Source organism: Triturus cristatus, chromosome 3_2 (genome assembly GCF_964204655.1).
Source record: "Triturus cristatus chromosome 3_2, aTriCri1.1, whole genome shotgun sequence".
NCBI lineage: Eukaryota > Metazoa > Chordata > Amphibia > Caudata > Salamandridae > Triturus > Triturus cristatus.
Window position 1 is genome coordinate 146,329,563 of NC_140584.1, and position 23,186 is coordinate 146,352,748.

Genomic DNA, 23,186 nt, shown 5'->3' on the forward strand with positions numbered 1-23,186 from the left:
GTCTAACAGACCCTAACAAGGGGTTTGGGCGGGTTGAGGGGGGTGGGTTGAAAATCATGTACTTGGTTTTAGACGCATTGATTTCCAATCCACGCCTCTCACAAAAATTCGTAAACCCGCCCAACACCCGTTGTATGCCCATAGGGGATTTGGAGAGCAGCAGGGTGTCATCTGCAAACATAATTGCAGGCACCCTGCTGCCATTTAACTTGGGGGCATCAGTGTTATTTAACCCCGTAAGATGATTAATGACCCCGTCCACAAAGAGGCAAAACAGGGTCGGTGCAAGCACACAACCCTGTCTGACCCCCGTGTCCACGGGGAAACCATCGGAGAGGGCGCCGCACCTCACCTTGGCAAAGTTGCCCTGGTGTAATCTCATCAGCATTGATAAGATATCAACAGGAACGCCTAAATCCTTTAAAACAATCCATAGTTTATCCCTTGGTACCAAGTCGAACGTCGCTCGTAGGTCCACAAAGACCGTATACAGAGTACCACCCTCAATTAGCGCAGTCTTCCAATATAGAAGATTAAGACGGAAGATCTGGTCTGTAGTTGAGACACCCTCTCTGAACCCAGCTTGGTACGGGCTCAGTATATCCCGTTCTTCAATCCAATCCTGGAGGCGGTTAAGTATAAGTCTACCGAAAAGCTTTTGAGGAACATCGATAAGACTGATAGGTCTATAGTTTGATGGGAGCAGGGGTGATCCCTTTTTAAATATTGGGACGATCTCAGCGCCCAACCAAGTGTTTGGCACCTGCATGCCTCCAAGAATAGAATTGAATAAAATCAGTAGGTAGGGAGCCCAGACATCAGGTTCATGTTTAAATAAGTCACCCGGCAGTCCATCTAAACCGGGTGCCTTACCTGGTGCCAGCCGTCCTATTGCCTCCCGGACCTCAATTAATGTGAATGGGGCCCCTTTCGATTCATCCCTGTCAAAATAGATGGAATTGGATCGAGAACCGTTAGGTGCACTATATAAAGACTGGAAATGGTTTTGCCATACCATGGCTGGGATATTAGGCTCAATTGCGTTGGTCTGCGTTTCAGTTCCTGTATTCACGAAGCGCCAGAATGCACGGGAGTCTCCACGTGCCAGGGTAGTTGTAAGTTTCTCCCATTTATCATGCTCCCATTCCTTTTTTGCAATACCAATCAAGCGTTTATAGGCCGATCTTCTGGCCCTAATCTCATCACTCCCCTTCCCCTCCTTTATCGCGGCCAGGAGATCAGTTTTTGCCTTACGGCATGTAGTGTTATACCAGGAGGGACAAAGAGAACGTCCATTAGCCCCTTTTGGGGTGGAGAGAAGGATATCAGACACTGCATGAATAAGATCCTCGTGTAGCGTGCCCCACGATTTATAGGTGTCGTGGGTGCTATCTTGTTCTAATAATACGAGGGCTTTTGCAAGTGTGGGGATGACCCGGGCATGGAGCCTGGGTAAATTTTCTGGGTTAGAAACCAATCTCTCCCACTTCACTCTCCGTCTGTTGTTCGAAAGAACTAATCCTATCTCAGGTGTCGGCCTCTGTTCCCTCCTAGCCTCATGACCGAGGAGGTTATATTCCATTTCCAAAGCGTCGTGGTCACTATCCGCCCTTGGAAATACCCGAAAGTCTCTGATGAGTGACCACGAGGCCAGAGGGACAAGAATATAGTCCAATCTTGATTCCCTACCACCTCTATTGTATGTATGTTTTGGTGGGATGTCGGATTTTATCCGGCCGTTGCAGGCCCGGACACCGTATTTTAAAGTTAAGGATGTGATTTGGACAGCCAAAGGTGTCCATGCTCTTGGGCCCGGTGCCTCCAAGGGGGTATGGACCAAAGCACATCTTCCTCATGAGCCAGACCGTCCAATGAGCCGAAAAGCGGCTCGTAGTGGCAATTTAAATCGCCTCCGATTAAGAAGGGGGTGCCATCTGGAATTTCGCTTAAAACTTCCGCGAGCTCCTCTATGGTACGGGATTCTTGCCCAATATTTACTGGTCTGGAGTAAACGTTTACCAGCAAGAGCCTATTTGAATTTGGCCATTCCAGTAGTACAACAAGAATGTCCTCCTTACTGAGCGGGAGTAGGGCGGCTCTACATCCCAGATCAGTGGCCACCCAGATGGCGAGTCCTCCCGAAGGGCGTCCCTTAACCCCCCATTTCGCATGCATGGAGAATGTAGCATAGCCAGAGTATATCACCTCTTCACGCACCCAGGTTTCCTGGAACAGGCATATGTCTTTGCCCTCAATGTATGAATTCCATTCTGGGCAATGCAATTTATTAGTTAAACCCGCCACATTCCAGGAGAGTAGTTTCAGTGAGGGGGTGGTGACACTATCGGTTAGTACATTTGAAAGCGGACCCCTGCTTGGTTGCGGCCCCAATAGTGTGTTAATATGTGTATTGGCAACTTGTGACACCTCCACCTCCCTTACAAAGGCTGGGGGGGGGAGTAAGCCAGTTGGCTGTCTCACCAGTAATATAATTCTCCTCGAGGTTAACTTTCTCTCCGGGGATAGGTGAGCCGGGTTTGGAAACCTTGGAACCATGGTGTCCACTGTCCTCCCCACTCCCCTTCTTGCTATGTCAGTCTACCATGTCTAAGTTGCTGTATCTGTTCTGGGTAGGGAAATAGTCAAATTGCTGTGTTCTAGTTGGGTAAGGGATTCTACTTTCTCTGTTGCCCCATCTACCCCTTCTTTTCTGTACTAGTTCCCAGCCTTCCTCGTCCTGATTTTGTCTTAATGGTGGATAAAAAAATGATAGTGGTAGCGCTTGGATTGAAGTCCCCTTATCATAATATGGCCAATTGCATATATAGGAAACAGTCACAGGGTCCCTAAAATTAACCAGGACACAGTCTCCGGCGATGGATTTCCTAGTACCCCCAAGCCACGGAACTCTTCTTACCATAAGGACCTCACTCCTGGTTCCTTCAGGGAGAGGTCTATTTGTGGAAAGCCAATTGATAACCTTGTTTTTAAGGGCTTCCACTGGTTCTCGCGAGGATTGTTTTAGTTCGGGGATACCTGCCAGAATGATTGTGTATGGGCTTGCCTCTGGTGGTAAGTTAATTATCCTATGCTTACTATCATTACCATTGTTCTGGCCCTCATTTCCAGTCACAGTCAACTTCTCCTTCAAAGTTGTATTTACTGGATGATCTGGGGCTGGCGGATTAAGTTGTAGTGGAGGGGGTTGGATTTGTGAGGGGTTAGTCACAGGGCCCGTTTCTTTTGCTAGGGGGGCTATTTTAGTCATCTCATCGCTATTGCTCAACCCTATTCCTGGTAGTTGGCTGTCTTTAGTACGGGCAGCTGATAGATATGCCATTTCCTTTTCAATATTCTGCAGGCAAATTTCCATCTTTACCAATCGCACTTTCAAAGGTTTGAGGATTATCCTCATCAGACTGCGAATATCAGAGAGGGTAATGTCCTCTTACCCAGAGTTTAAATTTGTACTGGGGGATTTCTGACTTAATGTGTGGGAGGGTGGTGGCCTTTTTTTTAATGGCAAAATTTGCCTTTTATTAGATGTGCCATTTTTGATTCCCTCATTCGGGATGGAGTTTTTAGCAGTTTTCAGCTTTCTCCCTCGAGGGCTCTGTGCCCTCCTCTTGCTTTTTGGAATCGCTCCCTCCCTTTCCCCCTGCCTTGGCAATAAAGACTTATGAGCCCCAGTAATAATTCCCTCCATCACGAGCAAAGTAGTATTGGGTACAATTAAGGGTGGGGGAAGCCTTAGTGAAGGTAGAGATATTATGCTAAGATCTACCGGGGGCGACATCACACAATCAATGTCAGGTGCAGTAGAACCGCTCAAACCAGCTATATCGGGCATATCATCTATTCCCCTAACCCCATCTGCTGATAATGTACATTCCAGTCTTTGTTCCGGGGTAGTTGCGATAGCAAGGGGGCCCAAAGACGATCTCCTTACCCACTCAATTTCTTGGGAAATACGTTGTTCTAATGTGGTAATATCATCAATAAGTAGGGAGCCAGCCTTAGCAAAATAAGTGTCTAAAGTACCTTGTGGCTTCCCGGCGGCCAGCATGGTCTTGCTTCTTGTCTCTCTTGAAGTCATTCTCCAAGTGTGGTGTTGGGTGTGTGCAGGAGAACAAGGAAGATCGTCAAGCAGGGGGGGGATGGCCCGAGCCCGATCTCGTCCGTTCTCGAACGGCCTCAAACGGCCCGCTCTTTGCCCGGTCTTCGCCCCGAGCGTTGACCCGCGCGCGTCCCGCTAGCGCGTGAGCACGGGTTATGTTAAATAGGGGGAAGGTGCAGAGGAGGAGCTAGCGGGAAGAGCCACCAGGTGCAGCGGTGATTGCCTCGCTATGCACGCTGGTCCTCGCAGTCCCGCCGGCAGAAGGGCCACGCACACAAGCTCCCAAGGAACAGGCAGGGTCCGTTGTGGCAGATTTAGTTATCCCAGCAAGTGTCAGGCTGCACGATCCTCAGTGTCACAGCGGCGAGCGGCGCCCGCGAAGCGGGGGCCGCGAGTCTTAAATGGTGGTGATGATGGGCGGAGCTGGCGGGAAGAGGCACCAGGTGCAGCGGGGATTGCCTCGCTATGCACGCTGGTCCTCGCAGTCCCGCCGGCAGAAGGGCCACGCACACAAGCTCCCAAGGAACAGGCAGGGTCCGTTGTGGCAGATTTAGTTATCCCAGCAAGTGTCAGGCTGCACGATCCTCAGTGTCACAGCGGCGAGCTAACAGACTCACATTTCCACCGCTCAAATTAATTTTGTTTTTCTCTATACTAATGCACCATTATTCCTATTTAGACCCTGGATGAGCGTGCACCCCTCGAAAAGTGCTTTTGATTACTCATGAGGGGTAGCAAGCGCTATAAAAATGCAAACCTCTCCCTCTTCTAGCTCTCTACAATCCTTTTCAACCCAAATAACAGACTTACATGGCCACCGCTCAAATTAATGTCATATTTCCCTATACTAATTCACCACTAATCCTTTTTGGGTTCCGGAGTAGCGTGCTACACAGGAAAAACACTGACGCCTCGTCAGGGGTAGTAAGCGCTATATAAATGCAATTACAATAGTATATGTAAATCACTCCTACAGCAGGCCTTGTAGTTCTAAGGCAGGGTGCATTATATTACATATGAGGGAATAACTGAATGAGAAAATATGCCCAAGTGCTGTCTAGTTCAATTGCTAGACAGTACAAGTGAACATGGGAGCCATCTTAACTACATGTACTGGGCACGTGTCATTACGATTTTCCCAGCTACATGATGGCTTCACTGAAACCTATGGTGTTTGGTATCAAACACCTTGTCTTAATAAATCTGTACTGTTGCCAGTACAGGATTTATTATGACATGCACTCAGAGGGCATCTTAGAGACGACCTCTGAAAACCTACTAGTACTCTAGTGTGCTGGCTGACTGGTACCGACCAGTCTGCCACCACAGAGGAGTTTCTGACCACCTGGAGGTAAGAGCCCACACTCTGAGGCCAGAAACAATGCCTGCTCCAGAGGAAGTTGTTCACACCTTCTCCAGCACGATAGCTAGTGAATCTGAATACCAAGGCCAGGGGCTTCAAAGCCCCTGCCGCCTTTGATATGTGAACCCAGCTTCCCCAGACCTGGGAGATGCCCTGTGGCCCATTTGCCGTCAGGTGGGAAATTAGTATTCCAAGTAGGCGTGTTGCACTACCAGGCAAGTCACACCCCTAAGGTGGGCTGCCGGATATGCTCCACGAAAGTAGGGTTCTACCATCTTCATTTTGGTGGAATTAGGAACTCTGGAACAGGGTTATGTCCACTCCACACAGGAAGTGGTCATATAGGAGGTGTAGTGACCCCAAGGGTAAGTAACCCCTTGACTACTACCCTTCACTCCCCTTAATGCCCCTAAAGTCAGCATGTAGATGGCCCCCCGATACCAGGCACTCACATACACATGACTAAAGGAGGAGGAAAAAGAAGAGCCAAAGAATGCAACAAATGTAGACTTTGTGCCAAACTCGGTCTGCCTGCTCCTGTCCCGACTCGTCCAGCAGCTGTGCATCCTACCAAAGCCTCGGAGGGCTTCCTGCACTTCGCCAATCAGTCAGCATCGATTAGAAGTGGAGGAGACACTTCCCTGCAGCCTGCAGGAATTGTTCGCAATGTCCAGTACGCCAACCTGCTGACCACAGGGTCCGTCAAAGCAGCAGCCACCCAGGAGAGGTCACCGTTCTCCAGGAGGGCAGATCCATCTTCCCACCAAGTTTGGAGAAGTCAAGACCCCAAGGAGCCACCCGGCACCAATACCAGGGTGCTTGAGCCCTTGCAGCAGCTAAGGCTTGTTCGGTGTCCAGCTCGAACACCAACACGCCAAGACCTACCGACGTCAGCTGCTATCTTGTTTTGTTTAGCATCTTGTTTTGTCCCCCTCTCCAGGTCAACCTAAAAAGTGAGAGCCTCCAAGGCCAGCAACATTCCGGGTAAAACACCTGTGCACTTTAGCCCTACAGCCCAAGCCTACTGACAGTGCACCCTTGCCCCAGAGACTCTAAAGAACCAAGCGTCTCCCCCTTTGGTTCCGACAGACTTATCCCCAAGTCACCACTTGCAGCATTTTTCTGTTACAGGTTTTCTCAACAGACTTTAGCGGTAGTGTTCGAGGCTACTATTGCGACCAGCACCTCTGCACCCAGACACAACACCTGGGTAGGTAAACCAAAACTGCTGGTGGTTCTAAGGACCTTGGCCCCTATTGACCTTAAGTCCAGAAGAACAACCCTGTATTTCTATTGCAAGTACCCCTTTACATTGTATGTTTCTCTCATAGGATAACATTACCACTTTGAAGGCTCATATCTCAAATCTGACAGCTGTATTTTCTGTGTTTCTGAAAGTCACTAACTTGAAAAATTTCCCTAATGAGTATGTGTCTCATTCATGGACACTGTTTGTGCAACAAATGCCTAGCACTCCCCTTGATAACTCTAAGGCTGCTCCACTACACTACTACAAACAGAGCACTTTGGGATTGTTAAAACAAGCCTGTACACTAATAAGTCATATCTGGACTCTCTGCACAGTGCACCTCATTTTGGTACACTATATAGAGGGCCTGCTTCCTACACTACATGAATGTGTGCACTGACGCCCACGTAGAAGTCTGAAAGATGAGAAACAGACCTGGTGGAAGAAGCCTTCAAGCATTCTGGAGACTACTACTTAGCCAGTGCAGATTGTTCATTTATACATTTAGCGATCGTTCTTTTCTGCACTGCTTCACCCAACTTTGCACCTGCATACCCCACAAAGAGCTGATTGTCCACCATATGCTCTCTGGTACAATGAACATAGAGGGATCCAAGCGATCTCTTCTTCCTTGTATGGATGCAGGATGCAAAGAATGCTGGAAATTCGATAGACTGTCTCACGTGAAACACTACCACAAGTTTTGGTAGGGATGCCACCCTGGTACTGAGCACCAGTATGTCTAAGGAGGGGGTATATGGTTGCTGGACAGACAGGTCTTGCAACTCAATCACTCACAAGCGGACGTTAATAGTATGAGGGAAATGTCCTTCAGGGTCAAAAGATGCAGAGAGCAACTATGCACCAGCTCAAATGGGGTGCATATTAAGAATGTTAGGACCAAATTAAGGGCTCACTATTGCATCACAAAGGGTGGAGGTGGAAACATGTGGGAAAGAAACTTTAAAAAACGCATCACAATTCCTTGCTGTCCTAGGAAAACTGGCCTGTAAAGGTTGGATGTGCCCAGAATTACACCAATCGACAAACCTTTCCAGCGTCCTGTATCCAGCATAGATGGATTTGGTGGATGGACGTCCTGCTGGCAAAACAACATCTACTACCTTGGAGGGAGATCACAACTCAATCACCACGCATGGAGTTGTAGGTTGTAAAGGGTCTTATGCAGGACTCTGCCCTGCTGCTGCGACAGAAGATCCTCACGAAGCAGCAGCAGGATCAGAGGACAGATGCTCATTGCCAGAAGTTCTGGGTGCCATACCCTCCTGGCTAGAAAGAAAGTGGGTTATTGTTTGAGAGGGGTGAGAGCCCAACTCAAGTAATAAACACACTCCTTCTCAGGGTGAACCATAAAAGTCACTAAGTAAACCTGTGCTTAACCCTTTGGTAGCTTAGCACAAAGGCAGTCAGGCTTAACTTAGAGGCAATGTGTAAAGTATGTATGAAGCAATCAAACAAAAATCAAGTGAAAACACATCCAAAACATCCCAAACAAATGTTGTCACATTTTTTCAAGTCAAATTTTGATTGATTTAGACCTCATTAGAGGATCCACAATTTCAATTACGGCATATACAAATAATAAAATTGTTCATATATTTACATCTTTAAAACAGTGTTAAAAAGGGTTTAAAGACATTTAAACAAATTATAACCTACACATCATCTGGTGGGACTCCTATTAACTCGATCAAATCATTAGTTCTAAAAATATTATATTTAATACATATAGGATTTATAAAATGGCTACGAGCTTCAACCAATGGGTTTATTTGGGCAAACGTAAAGAACATGCACAATATCTTGAGCTCCTCCTCCATGCAGATCACAAGAGCCTGATTTATCAAATGTGCGACCCCAATTTTTGGTTAAGTCTTTTAATGGTAGAGACCTTAATCACAGCATTAAAATGCAGTGCCTGACTTTATGTTCTAATGTAAAATCTCTAAACTTTTGGACTTACTTTATATTCGTTGCTAGCCATATATGTCTTATAATGGGATAGCTCTGAGCAATGTGCCTTATCAGAGTCAAAGTTCAATCTCGGGTAAATATTTCAGGAAAAACTTCAAAAGTCCTGGTGACCAAGACTGTAGGAGTGTAATGGAGCACTGAAAAGACTCCAACACAGTCTCTAAGTTTTCTTTAAAGGTATTTTTCCCTGAACCAGCCTTTAGGGTTTCCTGGCTTGAAAGCGCTCTCAGTGAGACTTCAGGTGAATGAAGTAGGTATAGCTTATCCTGTGAAAGTGATCTTGCACAGTAATTTCCATTCTTTGAGATTTAGGATACCCCACCTTTTTATAGGAATGTGCTCTACCACATAAATTAGAATAGGGGTAATGTTGTACAATAAATTTCAAGGAGGGCTGTAAAGTGCCGCCTCCCTGAAGATGGGTAGAATCTTTTAATTGCGCCAAGGTGAGCTACAGCTTTCCATTCGATACGTTGGAAGTGAGGAGCAGTTCCATGTGACTGACCAAATACTCTCCCCAGGTAGGTGTATGATGATACTACAACAACTGGGTTTCCTCCAAAGTTCCAAACGAAGGATCCAGCATTTCTCCTTCCCCTAAACGGTAATATTTTTAAATGTTAACTTTGAAAAAGTTGATTTCTGAATACTTAAAAAGAGCTTGCATATTGCGCTGAAGTCGGATTGGAGTGAGGTCAAAGATGAGCACGTCATCAGCGCACATTAATAAATGGAAATTTTGAGATGCTATTTGTGGTGGGAAATTGTTTACCTCAAGAAAGGAATCAGGTAAGTCACTCAGGAATAATGAGAACAGAAGGGGAGCAAGGAGGCATCCCAGCTTAAGACCGTTCTGCATGGGAATCTCCTGCTTAAGTCCCTTATCCCCTCCCATCTGCTCTCTGCACCAAGTTTATGTGTGGAGGGCTACTATTAGCATCAGCAAGGTTGCAGGGACTCACATTTTCACTAATTGTCTCCACAAGGTGGGCATATCCACCTTATCAAAAGCTGTAGAGAAGTTGACAAATAGACTAGAAACTACCTGAGAATTACTGTATTTATCCATTATAGTTTGCAAAATTGCAATGTTATCAGTCACTGAATAGCTTTGAAAGTAACCTGTTTGGACCATAGGGATTGCTCTCCTGGACGTGTCTCAGTCACCTAGATAGTCTAAGACGCTGCTCGCAGAGATCTTCCCTGTAGCTTCTAGGAGAGACATTTGACGATAATTACTTGGAAAGAGCCGTGAGCCATTTTTCAAAAGAGGAACCACAATGCTTCTTAACCAAGAACTTGGAATATGGCCAGTTTTATAGCAATAGGCAAAAGGGGGCCAGAAATGTACTCCATCCTTCTATATTGTTCTTTAAGACCTTCACAGGGATCCTGTCTGGGCCCACTGCTGCTGTGACTCTCGCTTTCCTTATATATGAAGCGATTTGCTTTTCTGTAGGAGACGTTATCTGCTGGTCGAACTCGTAGCGGGCTCTAGAAATATAGGATTTTATATTACTAGGGATCACCGAGTTAGTTCCATACAATTCAGATAGGTAATCAAACCATTCCTTTTGTGGGACTAGTGAAGCAATTGGTCATGTTTTGCTTCCACTTGCTTTTGCAATTATACCCCATAAGGCCTTACTATTTTTTTGCAAAGCTGCCTCTTGTGGGTCTACCCAGTTTCTGTCCATTATAGCTCTGTTATCTTTCATGCGGAGTCGTTTCCATTTTTTCTTCAGGAAAGAGATTTCCGACTTCCTGATCTGTGAGAATTCAATGTATTTGACTCTAATTAACTTATTTAGCTTACTGAAGAGAGGGTTCTCTGAGGGATACTTCTTCCTTAAAGGACTATTTTTGGTGAGGGCTGTCTTCCTCTGCAAGGTATGAAGTACGAAGATAAAGAGTTTTTATGAATTTTGTAAACAGAGTAAATTTTAATACATTAAACGACACCAAAACAACAAGAAATCCAATAAGTAAAACTGGACTTATGAATTGTTTAAGTTTCATGTGAAAAATAGTGCCAAGAAGCACAAACGGCACTTGGTTGTGCTGGACCAGGTCAAAGACACAAGTTCAGGCCGACCGCAATGGAGAGTCGGTCAGATACAGGAACTAGGCCTGTCCCAGTGAAGAGCTTATCTTCTCACAGTGCCAGGTCCAAGCGAAGAGCCTCAGCTGGAGCTTGGCTTAGGTGGGAGACATGTGAGGTCGCTGTTGCTGCAAAGAGCATGTAGTCAGAACATTGTTGTGACATGAGAAACTGTCGGTGGTTGCGGATGTGAAGAGCAAGTAGTCGTCTGAACTTTGCTTTGGTGGGAGACGTAGAGGTCATCGGTGGTACGAAAAGTCCGTTCGCGATTGCAAGATACCCAAAACGTATGGATTTTCACCTGTAGCTAAGTTTTGCAGTTTAGAAGTAGGCGCAGTATACTCTGATGCCAGTCAAGAGTCCAGGTTCTGGTGAGGCAACTTTTGGTCAATCAGGACTCACTCCAGAAGAGGTTAGCAGCACGGCTTAGGTCCAGTTGGTGCTCGTCAGTAGCAGGGCAATCCTCTGGAGTATTGTTCTACCTCTGTAGCTCAAACAGGAGGTTAACCAAATGACCGTTTGAGTCACTTCTGGGAATCCTGGTTCAGGTGTATTGTGGAGAGAGTTTTGGAGGATGGCACTTTAATACTCAGAGCCAGCCTTTGAATGGAGGCCCCTCTCTCTCTACTACTAAACTAGTTCTGGTCAGTTCTGCTCCTTTTCTTGTGTTTGGCTCTAAACTAGCTAGGGTAACAAAGGCAAGGCAGTCTCCGGTGTGAGCTTCATTTGCCAGTCACAGGTCAAGCAGCTTTAGAAGTCAGGAAGGTGCAGGATACATACCCCAGAAAAGCTGAGCGCACCCCCCACCCCACTACCCCCCAAGCCAGGAGAGGACCACCTTACCCCACACCCAAGGTGTTTTTGTTCTCTGTCTGAAAAGAATACACATCACACTACAGGAGAGCCATTAGTCAGGTAACCCCGGTTGCCGGCAAAAAGAGACATTCTTTTTTAGGCAGGAAAATGACAAGTTTCTGAAAGTGGCATTTTCAGAATAATAACTTAAATCTAACTTTACAGTTGAAGAGAATTTTAAATTAAAATGCAAGTGAGTGGTAGAAGTGTTTCTCTATCTGCTCCCAAATTGAAGTTAGCACTTTAGTATAGTAAGGTAAACCAGTGTAGTCTAAGTGATACATACCCTTGCTACAGTGAAAAATGACTTTAGGAATTTTTCACTGTCAGTACATGTAAAACTTAAGCATCTATGTCCTGCTTGCAGGACTAATTTAGTGGGTGCTGCAGCTTACTATAACATTAAATGTACAGGCCCTGGGCACATGTAGTACTAGGGACTTAAAAGTAAATTAAATAATTAATTCAAGTGTATACCAATGTTACCATATTTAGAAGACAAAGCAGAGCCGCTTTACTACTGGTTAACAGGAATAGTGTGTGCAGAGTCCTATATCAATAAAAACAAACTGATTTAGTAAAAGAAGGCAAAAATTGGAAGGTGACGTGGCAGAAAGGACCCAATACTAGCCCAGTTTGGGACCATTAAGAGGACCTGGTTCCAGCCGTTTTTCAATCTTCAGAACTATGAGCAGGAGGTATAGAGAGAACAACCGCCTTGGGAGCTTAAACGCAGAAAATCTAGTACACCCTGCGCGTTCTCTCTGGTGGCGTTTGATACTCCCCACGGGTCAAAGGGTCATCTTCATAAGTAATTGCCATTCAGGATCTGCAAGGCAATGCTGACTGAGTTCATCTGAACTATTAAAGATTCTGCCAGGGGGTGTACATACAGCGAAATGCCCTAACAACTCAGCCAGGTTCAGAGGCGTAAAGCTTCCTGGCACAGGAGCCAGGACCCCATAAGTCCTGTTTGTTGCAGTAAAACATGGTGGTATTGTTGTCCGTGACGAGCTGCATATGCACCCGTTTACTCCTGTTGGACAGGAGGAAGGCTTCTAGCACAAAGTGAATCGCCCGCAACTCCAGATAAAGGATATAGAGTCAGGTCTCTGCTGGAGACCAGAGTCCTCTGATCACCAACTCTCCCATCTGGCTCCATCAACCCAACAACGATGCATCTGAAAGGAGAAGGGTTTGCCACGGAAGTCTAGCAACTACCACAGGAGACCCTTTACAGTTTCCTTTGACACATGGAATACAATAGGTTCCCTTGGTGTTGAACCCACTGAGACTTCAGATCCCAGTGCAGAACTCGCATGTGTCACTTGGTGTGGACCACTAGCAGGATGCAGGAGGGCAAAAGGCCAAGACGTCTCAGAGCCACGCTCACTGAAACACAGGCCAAAGGTTGGAACATTGGCACCATGGCTAAAATTCCCTGTACTTCTTGAGGTTGAGGGAAGATTCCAAACCGCCCCATAACCACAATGGCTCAGATCAAGGTTAGCCTCTGTTAACGAGTTAGATCTTCAGCATACTTATCAAAAACCCCAAGGACGTAAGGAAGTTTGATTTTGTCTGGAGGTGTTCTACTACCGACAGCGGCCACCCTGCCTTCAACAGCCAGTCCTCAAGGTATTAAAAATGTTTCCTAACTTACGAAGATGTGCAGTGACCACCACTATCACCTGCATGAACACCCACGGGGCACTGGTGAGACCAATGGGGAACACAAAGAATTGAAAATGCTTGTGGCCCACTTGGAATCGCATTTAATGTCTGTGGGGATGTTGAAATGTACGAGTTACTTACCTTCGGTAACGATGTATCTGGTAGAGATAATTCTAGCCGCAGATTCCTTCACGTAGAATTATCCCCAGGCGTGAGACTGGATCCGGAAAACTTTTTGCCCAGCATCCGTGAGCGCCGGGGGGACGGCATCACGTGGCTGCGCCCAAGCGTCGTCCGCGCACGTGACGTCAGCGAGGTCACATATGTCCCACTCCCGCACCCCTACGTCAGTTTTCTTCTGAGAACTTTTCCGCACCACAATGCGGAGTCAGCAGACAAAACTGTGATAGTATAAGAACAGTGTGCGAAAGAGCAGCAAAAGAGAATGGTGAAGAACAACACCATAAAGAGCAGCACCTGGCACTGCAGTACCCAAAGGCAGGGAAAGAAGAAAGAACAGAGACAGCCCCCCTCCTGAGACAAGGGACATATGTAAAAATGTCACGACAACATGCAACAGGACTACAACCCCAAACAAAGACTAGGAACGGGAACCAAACTCCAAGACATCCCCATCACAGAGTGTGACAACCCTCATCAGGAACAAGGGCAGAGGCACAGCCAAAAGACCCCAACCTCAAGGGTCGCAAAGAGCCAGAAGTACCAACAACCCGATCCTCCCATGTGACAACGGTGAGGAAAAGGTGAACAGGTGAACAGCCCGACAGAAAGAGGGAAAGAATGCACTCATAGAAGACACAGCCACCCACAGGGAAGCGAGTGCAAAAGCCCAAGCACAAGCCTTTCGCAGAACGGGGAGGAAGGGTGGGCCGTGAAGGAATCTGCGGCTAGAATCGTCTCTACCAGATACATCGTTATCGAAGGTAAGTAACTCGTACATCTGATAGAGACTACTAACCGCAGATTCCTTCACGTAGAATAGATATCCTAGCCATACCCAAGGGGAAGGAGGGTCTGCGAGAGTACCTCACCCACCGGGGCAGGACAGAGGACCGCCCGGGGGCCGAGTCCAAACAGGACGAGGAGCCCCGCCCCCCAGGCAAGGGGAAACGAAGTGAAGAAGATAGCCAGTCCCCACTCAGCAGAGGAAACAAGGCAAGACGCAAAGAGGCCAAACACCCCCACGCCCACGTGAAGCAACAAAACCTCCGGCCAAGGAAAGGAGTACTGAAGGAGAAGAGCAACCTAGAGACTCCAAGGAGAAGAGGAAGAGCAGAGACAATCCCAGACAGGATGGCGCCGAAGGAGAAGAGCAGGCTAGAGACTCCAAGGAGAAGAGGCAGAGCAAAGGCAATCCCAAACAGGATGGCGCCGGCGGCAAGGAGTAGGCGGAAGCCGAAAAGGGGAACTCAAAGTCACCCACGAAGAATCGTACAACACCCCGCAAGGGCAAACTGCGCCCGCAAGAGGGTCCAGAAGTCAGGGACCATCCCCCCCACCGGGAGAAGAGGTAAAGCCGAGTGCAAGGCCCACTGGAAGCAGCAGAGAAGGCAGGATGACAGTCCCACTAAAGCCCCAAAAAGGCACAACAGTGCAGAAAGAACAAGAGGGCGGTATTGGCAAGCTCCGCCAGACGCCAGGAACACCACAGAACGAACACTCAAAGCAAAAAGGCAAAGAAGAAGGTTGCATTCGCAACATACCAGAACGCCACAAAGAGCAGAAGCCCGCAGGCGACCACGACTCCCCAGCACATACCAGGACTATATAACTGTCAACCCTGCCCCACATGGGGCATGTCAGATCCCAAGACATGGGATTCAAAAAAGACCTGCGGCAAAAAAACCCGCAGGAGGCCTATCAAGCAGCCAGAGGGGAACGCAGAAGGCCCAATTTCAGGCCCAACATGGTGTGAAAAACCCAAAGGAAAAACACAGTCAAAAAGGGCTGGCCAGCAGCCAACAGAACCACAACCTCAAGCCAGACAACCGGGGCGACCTGCCCCAATGGAAGAACAGCTCCAAGAACCAGAGCAACACGCAGGTCACTGAGGAGGAGAAGGAGGGGGAGGAGGAGGGGCAGAGCGGAGCACAGGATAAACGCCGCTGGACATCATCGGAGGTGTTGGGTCGTGCCATGGCTTCTTCGGTTGCCCTTCGTCGCCATGCCTGGCTTCGGGACAGTGTGTTCCCGGAGAATGTTCGTGAATGGCTGGTGGATCTTCCCTTCGATGGTGCTCCCCCAAACACCACATACAGATGGGGTGAGGATCCATCGCCGACATGAGGCGGCCACACGGCGAACAAGTTTTAAAGCCGAAAGGCATTCGCACACTGTTCCCACACATGCAGCAATAGCAGAGGCCTAAACAGGCCCAGAGCACAAGCCGGATCCGCATTGCACGCGGAAAAGGAAAAAACTGACGCAGGCGCGCCGGGGTGGGACTAATGTGACCTCGCTGACGTCACTTGCGTGGACGACGCCTGGGCGGAGCCGCGTGATGCCGCCCCCCTCCGGCGCGCAGAGATGCTGAGCAAAAGGTTTTCCGGATCCAGTCTCACGCCTGGGGATAATTCTACGTGAAGGAATCTGCGGCTAGTAGTCTCTATAGGTATCTTACAAATCCAATGCCTCCATCCACTCGCCTAGATCCAGGGCAGACAGAACTTATCACGGTCAACAGGGTATGCAGTTCCTAGAAGTGAAGTCTATCTGTTCAGGTCAGTTAAGTTCCACAGGGTTTGCAGGGAACATTACTTTGTAGGAACAAATACCCTCACACACCTAGATAGGTGTCATGCTTCACCATTGGGTTTTTGCTCCACGTCGGGACGGTGCTATGCCCCACAAGCACCCTCAATGGGGGGTTCTTTTCCAGGGATCTTTTTACAAGCCGTATGGTGAAGTGTGGGTGAGTGGATATAATTGTAGGTTGGTGTCTTAAGTGTATATGTGAAAGTGTGAGGTAAAAATAGGACATGGGGTACTTTTCAGAAGTATAAGAAACGCAGGTCAAACAACCCAATCTTTTGAAATGTTTCAGCACGCTAATTAGCGTGTCACTATGCACGACACAAGGAGTCCTGAACCATACCCATATTGGGTGAGTTACCATACTCGTCAACAGAGAGTGTTGGAACTGCAGTATATTTTGCCTTCCACGTGGTGTATGTCACTTTTACTTTTTAACATATGGGACACAGAGATTGAGCATGAACGAATAAAGCATGCATTGGTGCTTCATTTCTCAAGCTTGATAACAATTAAATTGATTATGTTAAATTGTTGTTTGCACTACAGGTCATTGCCTAAATTGATTTCTTATATCGATACACAGAGAGGTATAGGTGACTGGTAGTGTCACAAAAGGAATTTATATATCGAAACTCCATTCACTGTGTACATTAGCTTATATTGGCCCTGAGGAAAAGCCGCTATATCATTCTCATGACTTAATTTGGCTTTAAACATCTCGACCTACAGCTATCTTAAATGATTATTGCTGGTAGACAGCACCACTGATTTTAACGTAGGCATAAGGACTCAATCATTAAAATTATTCTGAAGAGTATCCCCTGTCCTATTTTTACCTCACGCTTTCACATATTCACGTACGACAACAATCTACAATTGTACCCACACTTTACCATACGGCTTATAAAAAAGTCTCTGGTGAAGAGCTCCAATTGAGGGTGCCCGTCAGGCATTGCAGCGCAGGCCCGACGTGGAGGAAAAGCCCAATGATGAAGCATAACACTTATCTAGGTGTGTAGTGGCATTTGTTCTTACAGAGTAGTGCTCCATGCAGACTTTGTGGTACTTAACTGACCTGAGCAGACAGACTTCACTTATTAGGAGCTACAAACCCTATTGACCGCCATTAGTTATTTGGAGCATGTATGCTGGATCTTTATGCACTCCGAGTCCATCTTTCTTGACACAGAACTTATGACAAGGTAAGCAACTTGAACTTGTCATTTTTGAGGAACAAGTTCAGAGACTGAAGCTCAAAGAGAATGTTTGGGCAATCATCATCCCAATCATGGGGGTCTGGATATGATCAAACATGTTGGTAGCGGCAATGTCCCATCAGATTCCAAATAGGACTGCATGGGCTGTGTCTGAGGTCGAGGTGGGCCCGACTTCGGTTGAGGTGGATTCGCTTCAGAGTCCTAAAGTTGGTTTCTTCCTCCAGCGTAGGTGGAGTCCACACATGGGGGATAGGCAAGGATCTCAGCAAGGGGTGAGAAGTCAGGACAGGTGTCGGTCATGGAGTCATGGCAGGCCCCGCAGCAGGGTCATGAAGCACAGTCTGCATTGGGGACTGATCCGCCAGCTGCTGTCTCAGATGAGGCTTCTCGGATCCTTGGGGCTAGTAGGCGCACCAGAGGGAGCTGGCAGGATGCCGAAAATGAGCAACGTGCTGAAGCGTCAGCAAAGAACCCGGGAATTAGTGTTGGATCGGGATGAGCTGAGAGATCAGCTCTGCATTGGGGAACTGAGACCTAGATTGGAAGGCACCATGACATCTGTGTGACTTCTCTTGACGCGAGTGGCGGGAAGAAGGTTAGTCACATTTAGACAGATGTTTTTTCTTAGACTTTGACTTACCTGATGGTTTGGAGTGGGAAGAGGATCTCTCTCGAGAACGCGTCAGAGTCATTGACTTAGAGGTCTCAGACTTCACTTACACATTTTTCGATGGTGTTCAGCTACGTACAGCTTGGCCGCAGGGTCTAAGATGGCCTTTGGATTCATCCTGGCCCAGTTGTCACATGACTGAGAAATGTGAGGAACCTAGAAATTAGAAACCTACCTTGGTTGAGCCCGTCACAAGCTTATGGAAGTCCTTGGAAGATTTCAAGCCTGTATATTAGGGGGAGACATGTCCCTAGCACACTGTATTAATTCTTGACAAAAATAAGTTATGTTAAAAGACAGAAAATGAAGGTGCAAGCTCTGGATTCATGTTAGAAGGTGTAGAAAGAAAGGAACTGATGTCAACGCTCTGGGGTGGCGGATAGATGAGGATCTGGTGTCAGTTCCGGGGTGAGACGGTGCCGATGCAGAGAAATACGACATCACCTAGCAGCACACAAGGGAATTGCTGAGAATAACCTACAGATTCAGTCCGGCTCCTGGTGATATTCACAAAGTGAAGAATCTGCAGTTTGAAGTATCAATCGGTAATCAATGGCTGGATGCACACCAACAAAATTAGATTTAAACTGAGCACTATTCTCTGGTTAGGGTGTGGGGGGGCTACCAGTGAAAGGCTACACTTTACACTTGCATTGTTTCTATTTTACAAACTAGAGAGGATTGGTCCACCCATTTCCCTCATCAACCACAAAATACAATGTGGGTAGAAGCCACTACATGCATCCACTGGATCGATAGGAGGGCTACTTTTGCCGCTTCATGAAAAACAGAAAATTAAAGGCACTGTTTCAAAGAAGGTAAATCACAAGAAATCTAGATAGAGTTAAACATAATGCATCCTTATAAAAACAGTTGTTTAGGTGAAAAATCTACTAGAAGGTGAAGATAAGACATAGTGACATCAGGAACGGCTCTGCATTTAGTAAGTTACAGCCATCTAAAGGGTTCTTAAAGTTAAGAAGGGCATGTAAATGTTTCCATGTAATTGTTTATGTCATCAATCGCCGTTATTAACAGATAGGATGGGAGTGCACTGCAGGAGAGAAAGTGAAACTTGAAAGAAACAAGTTTTCATGTTTAGAAGATAGCCAGATTAAGGGTCAATTAGAAAGCCAAGTTTATGGGTGGAGTTGTGGAACTCTTCTGGCTTTTTGGGTAGCTAACCAGACAGGCAGGTATTGATTTATGCTTTTGGCTACTAATCTCTCAATTTATTGCCACTTTCCAATTATTTTTGTTGCAGTCAAAAAACAGAGCCAAGGAACCACGCTCAAATATCAATTAACTGAAGTACAGGTCTGCTTAACAAGAGAGTCATTACTAAGGGAAAAGAGCGGGCTTCATGCACTCCAGCAGTACTACTCTCCTATTCTAAAAAGAAAGAATCCAAGTATCTAAGCTATTTGCATGAGCCCTGCTGAACTGAAACTCAATCACAGGGCGTAGGCACACAAAATGTAGCTGCAAACCACCAAAGTGTTCCTGCAGAGCTTCCTATGGATGGAAAACGTGACTGTCTGAGAGAAGGTCTGGAACTTCTTGCTGACACAATTTTCACTTACGAGACCCCTCAACAAATTAAAATTGTGGGAAAAAGATTTTAAAAAGGGCGATTAAAAACCTTTTAAGACGGATTGAAAAGGACAAGAGTTCTATGGAAAGACTATTTGAAGAACTACCAGTATCAAGGAACCATGAGCATAAACAAACATGGCAAAAATAGTCCTCTCTGATGCCTAGTGGAAGACTATTTATGCAGCGATGCAACTGTGGGGAGGGTGGACTTGAACTGAAAAATCTGGTTATGACTATCAAAGAAAGACTGCTACAAATGTATAATGGTGCCATACAAAGATTGGTAGCATTTGATTTTCCATTTGCACTGTTTAAGTTAAGTAAGTAAATACCAGTAACATCTCATTGAAAAGAAGATAGGGGCTCTAGAACTCCTCTTTAATACATAAAAGGCTCAATATCTGCTTTCAAACTAAATCAGAGGAGCAGCTTACTTCGTCTGGATACACCAATTAAACTCAAAAGCCACTGATGTGATTGTATTGTATTTTACCTGCCTTTATATTGACTCTCATACTCATGACAAGGTAGCGAAATGCATTAGCATACATAAATGTACAACATTCAAAAGTGGTTGGTTGGAAGACTAAATAATGTGATGCTATGTGGGAAGCTGGTGCAGTGGTATCTCCTTCACAATTGTTAAGACTGATACCGCTGACAGCTAAAGATAAAGGTATCTGACATGGGCTGCCAAATGCTTGTCTTGTGATACCCATAACATTTCCAGCAAAGTCTTGGAACATTGGCATTTACGCGTCCTTATCCATTAACATTAGCATCTACTCTGACTTGGCATGTCAACTCCACACCCACTGGATTATTGACATCAGTACAAGTTTATCACAAGTTTCCTGAAATGAGGCATTAGTTGTGGACCATGGGTACTCACAAACATTTTCCAAGTTTGGTCTGTGTTGTGGCAGAGGGCCGCACTGATGCCAGCGTAGTGGCGGTTGGGCAGGGAGAGTTGGCGGTAAGGTAGGTATACAGGAAGCAAAGCAAAATTGTACAATGTAAAAACAGAAAACCTGTGATTAATCCCTGCTTCCCTAATCTATCAAATTGTGTGATCCTAGGCAATTGTTTTATTTTAATGTCCCTCCAATTTCTTCATTATCACAAATAAGAGGACCTCGAAATAAATGACTGAAGGATGTGCACTGTACAAAACCTTCTCCTGTGTTTGGTTTAATAAACTATAATGTTGTTCATTTATAATAGGAATCCTGGTCACCCAAAGAGTGCACATAACAATTGATTTGTCTCTTTAGTTTACCATTGGCATTATTGTCAGGATGGAGGGAACAATTATTGTTTATAAATTAATGTGTGAAAACTATCACTTTTAAAATAATACTTCTCAATGCACTTGATATAATCTAATAAACTAAGGTGAAAAGGTTCTGCATGTTAATTAAATACACTTTTTGAATTTTGAAGAGACTATTCAATTTTTACACTTTTGCTGAAAAACTTCTTCAAAAATGAGAATGTTCTTAAAGTTGAGCATTGCAGAACTCCCTAGTTACATCCTTTCCTTAACACAAATTAATTTTTAAATAAATACCTGCCTGTTTATTTGGCATATTTTTATTGTTAGTGCTGAGACGAGGAACAGCAGCCCACGGCTGCTGTTGTCCAGGGCCCACAATTAAAGGTCAGAAGGGCCTCATGCGGCCCTGAGCAGTATTTTGAGTATCAGTGTCATTGACAGTCCTGTCACATCAGAAACAATTGTCTAATAGTGTTGTGAGAACTAGACTTGCTGTGAGCTTTTTTTCAGGAGATCTGTGGAAGCCCTTAACATTAAAATTCAGTATTTCCTGGTCTTTTGACACAAACAAAGCTTCTTGCTTGTCAGTGTACAACATTTATACTTGAAAACCTATACCAGTTTGTGCCTTCAAAACTCACTTTCCGATTCGTTAATGGCATTACCGACCACTTCAAGCTCTTCTTGGAATATGTGTACAGAGATAGCAACGTCCCCCCTCCTCCATTGATCTCTTTTGAGATCCATGATGAACACTGCACCCATATCCATCATGGCATCAGTGACCATTATATCCTCCTCCTTCCAAAACTCAGTGCCAATTCTCGTTTGCCTTACAACATCAAGTCATACTTGTTCTCCAAATGGTGAGCCTAGTTGCCCTTTTTTAATATGAAACAAGTGTCATGCCGTACTTTGCTGGAAACATTTTTGAGGTCTATGTGTCCAATTGATAGTCCGATTTAGGTACTAACTAGTTTTACTTCAACAACTATAGCACTGAGAGAATATTAACACCGTCATCAGTCTGAAAATATTAAGACTATACAATTAGTCTGGCCAAAGCACCAGAAGAGTTCAATAAAGGTGAAACTGATAGAGATTTTAAATATATAAATATCGTTAAACATAAAATTTGATACCTTCACCAGCCCTGCTTCCGGCCCATCACGATCAAAGGTATGTCGGGCCTTGACAATAGAGAGGATCACGCCCTGCATAGCTGGACTTAGCATCACCTACCACATAAGAACAAAGAAAAAAAAAAGGAGAGAAAAAGGCAGAAAAAAGCTGCAGTGAGGAAAGAGAGAAGAAAAGAACACAAAGAAACAAAAACAAAAAAGACGCCGTTTCAAAGACCGCTGAAAACAGGATGAATGATATTAAATTGCAATCGGCAGGTGGTTAGTAATTACAGTGCTTGTGACCATTTAAAGGAAGTAAAAACAAAAAAAAGGAAACATGGAGAGTACAAGGGGGCATACGTTTGGATCCCCAAAACGTCCAAAAGGTATTTTAATGCACTACACCTTCTAATGGGGGAGATGCTTCTGACAATAATTTAGATAATACGCTTTGCGTTTAAAAAGAGGTGCAGCCTTTGGTCTTCTGCCTCCAAACAGCATGATATTTGTACGTCATATGACAGTACAGGCTGCCCTGTCCAACTAAATATACACAAGGCTCATTAAACAGTTGAAAGCATTGCTTAAGCACCGATATCCGATTGGTCACATTCTGAAGACAGCATTGTTAGATTGCTGACTATCCGCACTTCTAAATAATGGTACAATAACCTTCATATTACTGGGTCCCTGAAACTTTATAACCAATACTGGGCCCATTCTCACGGCTGTTATCCAATTCACCCACAGGTGCTAAAAAGAAGCAAAGCGTTCTGAAATAGCACCCTATCATAGAAGAAAAATTAAATGTGATTAAACATTATTTTCAACTGCTGCTCGGGCATCTACTCTGTCACTAACAGATTAATGATATTCAAGTAACAAACAGAAAGGCACTGCGTGGCCCAGACAGCTGTAGAGAACACCAGTAGCTATGTCGCATATCAAAGGCCAAATACCTTGAAATCATAAGGAGCTTCCAGAAGACTACTGAGCTTGGGCAGAGAAAAATGTAGATCACAGTAATACCATGGGAAACCCCAAACATCAGATTTGCAATAATAAAATTCAGCAGTATGTGTAACACCCACCTTTATAGTTAAACCTTTGAATAAGAGTTTGCACCCTAATTCCACAACAATTTGGAATATAGCATATAGACAAGGTTTTACAC

General features: G+C 45.5%; 1 protein-coding gene across 8 annotated transcripts in view; it reads right to left on the reverse strand.

Moving 5' to 3' along the window:
* The window catches only part of USP28 (ubiquitin specific peptidase 28), a 407,198-nt gene that overhangs the window by 99,651 nt on the left and 284,361 nt on the right, over nucleotides 1-23,186 (reverse strand). For 4 of the 8 annotated variants that reach the window (XM_085647371.1, XM_085647367.1, XM_085647368.1 and 1 more), the window contains one exon: nucleotides 22,031-22,126. The exons of the other annotated variants lie outside the window; for them this stretch is intronic. In XM_085647371.1, the coding sequence (XP_085503497.1) occupies nucleotides 22,031-22,126 (96 nt within the window). The remainder of the gene's footprint in view (nucleotides 1-22,030; nucleotides 22,127-23,186) is intronic. 8 annotated transcript variants of the gene reach the window in all.